The sequence below is a fragment of the Vicia villosa genome, unplaced genomic scaffold (assembly GCF_029867415.1).
Source record: "Vicia villosa cultivar HV-30 ecotype Madison, WI unplaced genomic scaffold, Vvil1.0 ctg.003104F_1_1, whole genome shotgun sequence".
NCBI classification, from domain to species: domain Eukaryota; kingdom Viridiplantae; phylum Streptophyta; class Magnoliopsida; order Fabales; family Fabaceae; genus Vicia; species Vicia villosa.
In genome coordinates this window covers 207,423-212,493 of record NW_026706113.1, presented here as the reverse complement: position 1 = coordinate 212,493, position 5,071 = coordinate 207,423, and the positions used below count along the sequence as shown (strand labels likewise).

At 36.8% G+C, this 5,071-nt stretch overlaps 1 protein-coding gene across 1 annotated transcript; it reads left to right on the top strand.

Moving 5' to 3' along the window:
- The first annotated feature begins 234 nt into the window (after positions 1 to 234).
- LOC131640406 (uncharacterized) lies at positions 235 to 3,169 on the top strand. Its single transcript, XM_058910802.1, has 4 exons — positions 235 to 358; positions 949 to 2,495; positions 2,643 to 2,870; positions 2,999 to 3,169. The coding sequence occupies exons 1-4, from the start codon at positions 235 to 237 to the stop codon at positions 3,167 to 3,169; spliced, it is 2,070 nt and encodes a 689-aa protein (XP_058766785.1).
- The last annotated feature ends 1,902 nt before the right edge of the window (positions 3,170 to 5,071 follow it).

The following is a 5,071-nucleotide window of genomic DNA, read 5'->3' as shown; positions in this document are numbered from 1 at the left end:
TGCGAATGACTATACTGCTAGTAATTGTTATTATTGTGTTGTATTAGATTAGTTTCTCTTTATTTGTTTCATACATATTTGCTGATGTGAAGGGATCTTTATTAGGGTTAAAATGTGAACTGATTATGAATTGATTGTGAACCGATTGTATTCATCTATATAGGAAATATGTATTAGGAAAGTTATAGGAACATTTTCTGCTCCCTATAACATAACGGCTTCATTAATATCGCTATGTTTTTTTCTCGAAATCATACACCCTATGATGATTCTGATGTGAAACTTGATTGTTATGTAGATATACAAGTTGTTCTTCCCAGCATCGTCACAAAATTACTGGAAGATTACATCCTCCCAGGTAACAACACCTTTTTATTTAATTTATGTATTCTGATTGATATGAATGTTAGTTTTTTTCTTACCTAATTAGTTGTATATTAGATATAATGTATAGAGAATAATTCTGTTGTTGATTCAAGTCTTGTTGGATATGTTGTTTGATTTAGTTCATAGTTCATACATTGTTTGATTGAGGTGTAAATGGAAGATTTTCAATTTGGTTTACATAAATGGAAGGTTTATGATAAAGTAAGAGGAGGTATAAAGAGACATACCTCATTAGTCTTATATTGATCTTCAATGTTTTGAATCAATTTATCATCCTCTTTAAAGGATATCACATAAGATGTCCCAAACGTGGATTGATATTGAACTATAAGTTTTGGTACTGTTAGTACATTGCAGCACATGTTTTGGTTTAGTACATTTTTTTGGTACTGTTAGCACATTACAGCACATGTTTTGGTACTGTTAGTACATTTTTTTGGTACTGTTAGCACATTGCAGCACATGTTTTGGTACTGTTAGTACATTTTTGGGTATTGTTAGTACATTTTTTTGTATGAACTCAGTTTTGAATGTGTTATTTGTTGTGTTTCAAATATTTAGATTATCAAGTGATGGACAAAGAGTGGACTAAATTTCCATGGTTTAGTCAAGAGTACATCAACGGTGTTACTCGATTTTTAGACTTTGCCTTCACTAATGGAAGCCCTCATGGAGATGAGCTTCTATGCCCTTGTGCCAAGTGTAAAAATTTGTATTGGAAAACAAGAGATGTTATTAAGGATCACTTAATAGCCAAAGATTTTCTAAAAGGTTATGACGTATGGTTGCACCATGGGGAGAATCTACAAAGGTCTATGGAAATTGGTGTTGCGATGGAAGATCAAGAGGGATCACATGATGACATTCATGGCTTATTGCATGACATATATGTAGATACTGTAGAAGCACACGGAGTTCATGAAGGTCCCAATGACGATGCTAGAACGTTTTACAATTTGATTAAAGAGGCGGAACAAGAACTATACCGTGGATGCAAAGGCTTCTCTTCGTTATCATTCACGATTCGACTCTACTTGTTAAAATGTCTTCACGACTGGAGCAACACGTCATTCACTGCCCTCTTAGAATTGTTGAAAGAAGCAATGCCTGATTTAAACATTGTGGTATCATTTTACAAGACAAAAGCCATGATAAGTGGTTTAGACCTTGATTATAAAAAGATAGATGCATGCCTAAACGATTGCATGCTATTTTGGAAAGAGCATGAAAAGGACAATTTTTGCACTGTTTGTGAAGCTTCACGGTGGAAACAAAATGCTCGAACTGAAGGATGCGAGTCTGAGCAATCGAAAAATGATTATAGAGTTCCTGCAAAAATTTTGAGGCACTTTCCGTTGATTCCTAGACTACAAAGGTTGTTCATGTGTTCAAAGACAGCTGAGTCAATGAGATGGCATGAAGAAGAGCGCTCAAAGGATGGGAAATTGAGGCATCCTGCTGATGGTAAAGCGTGGAAGGACTTTGACGAGCTCCATCCAGAATTTTCTAGTGAGTCCCGCAATGTAAGACTTGGCTTAACGAGTGATGGGTTTAATCCATTTAGGACAATGAGCTTATCTCATAGTACATGGCATGTCTTGATGATGGTATACAACACACCACCTTGGTTGTCCATGAAACCTGAATATACAATGTTGTCATTGTTGATTCCGGGACCAAAATCTCCAGGAAACGATATCGATGTTTACCTCCAGCCACTGATAGATGAGCTAAAGGAGTTATGGGAATCCAGCATAGAGACATGTGATTCTTCAATGAATCAAACATTTCAAATGCGTGCAGCTCTTATGTGGACAATTAGTGACTACCCTGCTTATGCTATTTTGTCGGGTTGGGGCACCAAAGGAAAATTGGCGTGTGCATGTTGTAAATCTAACACCAATTCGTTATACCTCAAATACAGTCATAAGATGTGTTATACGAACCACCGTATCTTTTTACCAAGAACTCATTCTTGGAGAGGTGATGTCAAATCATTTAATGGAGAAGAAGAACATAGGACTGCACCATCCATGTTAAACGGGGCAGAAATTCTTGAACTCTTAAAAGATTTCAATAATGAATTCGGGAAGAAGAAAAAGAAGAAAGTTGATGGCCCGTGGAAGAAGAGGTCAATTTTTTTTGAGTCGCCTTATTGGGCTCAAAATACATTGCGCCATAATCTAGATGTAATGCACATTGAAAAAAACATATGTGATAGTATTATTAGAACTCTTTTGGACATCCTGGGGAAGACAAAATATCATATTAAAGCCCGCTATGATTTGCAAGAATTGGGAATTAGAGAAAGACTTCATCCAAGGGATATTGGTGGAGGACGTTCAGAGTTTGCAAAAGCATGTTTCTCAATGACTCTGCATGAGAAGTCAATTTTTTGTGGAGTTATAAAGGCTGCCAAGTTGCCAGATGGGACTGCATCAAATATTTCAAAATGCGTACAAGTTGCTGACAAAAAATTTCTGGTTACAAGAGTCATGATGCGCATTTCATGTTACACTATTTGTTGCAAATTGCCGTAAGAAGCACAATGCCCAAAGAGGTGGCAACCCCACTAATTCGTTTTGGTTCCTTTTTCCGCTCTCTATGTCAGAAAGTTATACAAGTGGAAGATTTAGATTACCTAGAAGAGGAGATTGCTGAGATACTTTATCAGTTGGAGATGATGTTTCCTCCAAGTTTCTTTGACATAATGGTTTACTTGCCTATTCACCTGGTAAATGAAGTTAGATTGGGTGGTCTTGCTTGTAGCAACCTGCCCTAAATTCGAAGGTTTAGAGTCGCCACCTATTCTGAAGGGCGAATAGGAAACCCTATGCAGTTTAGAGATTCGGGATAAGTTATTATAATCAGGTCGAGGGAAGGTGTTAGGCACCATCGACCCTTTCCTATGGCTTTGAATCTAAGGTCAAATTTTATGGCTAAAATATTTAGGATAATAGCTAAAGAAGGGAAAAGGGCAAAGTTGAGATTTTAAGTGAATTGAGATTTTAGGGAGGGGGACTCGCCTTGGTTATCCAAGTGCCTACGTATCCCCTTATGGAGAATCAGAGTCAACGTAGTTCGGGCACAGGGTTGTACGCCTTAGAATTGATTATGGAGGTGTTTGAAGGCTTTTTGAATGGCCTATCGTAGTTTTGAAAGTTGTGATTTGAAAGGCTTTTTGAATTGCCTAATGGAAAAGGATGAAAATCCGTAGTATCGTGGTTTAGTGTGTTTTGAATGTTTTTTAGATTCGGGCGTACAACCCTGATTTGATATGGCACCGTTAGATGCGATGACTAAAAGATTTGATCAGTATAGCTAACGGATTAAGGGGCATTGCTGGTTACTCAGATCGATAGATTGATCGTCGCGGGCAGCAAATTAATTGTGTTTTAAATTAAACATTTTTTATCTCTCGTCTAATGTGACTAATAGATTTAGTCGGGTCGAGAAGAGAATTAATGTTAATGTTTTATTATTTTTATCTCTCGTCTAATGCGACTAATAGCTTTAGTCGGGTCGAGGAGAGAATTATTCAAGGACTGATTAAATTAATATTTTTAAATAAATTAACTTGATAAAAATTATTTCTCGCCTAATGCGACTAATAGGTATAGTCGGTTCGAGGAGAACTTTAAAATTAGTCAAGAATCAATTGAATTTTTTTTGCCTAAACGGTAATGGGATTGGACAAACCCTAATATAACCTAATAAATCTTTTAGGGTTTTCTAAGATTTATGATAATTGAAGTTAAATTAATTAGATCGGATAATCGGGAAAATAATCGGGGAAACAAATCCTCAAACCTAATATAGCCCTAATCCTAATTTAATTTCCTAACCCTAATTAGATAACTTAATTAAATTTAAACATAACATTTAATCTAAATAATTATACATAAAAAATAAATAAAAATCTATAAAGAACCTGGGCTATAATCTTGTGTGCGTGATTCCTGAAGCTCCATGGTACTCCTTCAACCTATGATGCGTTGGATTTTAGGATAACTTGATCTGATGGTGGTGAATTGAAGGTGCACGGTGAACGTATGGGGATGCGTGGCACCTGATCTGTAGGCAATAACATGAAAACAAAAGTGTCTTGGGGAAGAATCGAACCCCAGACATGCTGGTGATTACCACGCCCTAGCCTTTTCCACTGCATCATGCTTAATTTCGTGTTTAATGATTCCCTAACGAAAATAATATATGAATTAAATAAGTCAGAAAACATTTTTTTAAAAAGGCTGAACCGCGCGCCTAGTAGCCTATCATCCCCTTCCTTTGAGTTCTGGGTTTTTCTTTTGCTATGACTTAACCACCAGCTTGCTACAACTCCCACCATTGCCAAACCTGCACAAATTAAGCTCATGAAACGTTAAGAATAAATGCCATATGAGGCCACGAATCGATGGGAAACCGTTCCCCGAGTTCTCTAGTGCCCTTGATTTTTGCTAATTTCACCTGCACCTTAAAGCCCCAAACCGAAGCTTTCCGTGACCTAACAATGGCGAATTCCCTTCCCTACAATAAAAACCCAATCAATGTATCCAGAAACAATCTAAACAAGCATCTTAGTCATATTAAACAATCGAAACACATTAATAATACGCCTATATACGAGAATGGGATCGAATTCGTTGGAGCCCAAAACCGAGTCTTATGGTTAGGATCGTATACA

What these genes read in the sequence shown, in the direction of transcription:
- LOC131640406 (XM_058910802.1), top strand. Translation starts at nt 235, where the DNA reads ATGTTTTTTTCTCGAAATCATACACCCTATGATGATTCTGATGTGAAA. An exon ending in GGAAGAAGAAAAAGAAGAAA is followed by an intron (nt 2,496 to 2,642) that starts GTTGATGGCCCG and finishes ATCCTGGGGAAG; the next exon opens with ACAAAATATCATATTAAAGC. An exon ending in TTGCTGACAAAAAATTTCTG is followed by an intron (nt 2,871 to 2,998) that starts GTTACAAGAGTC and finishes TCTCTATGTCAG; the next exon opens with AAAGTTATACAAGTGGAAGA.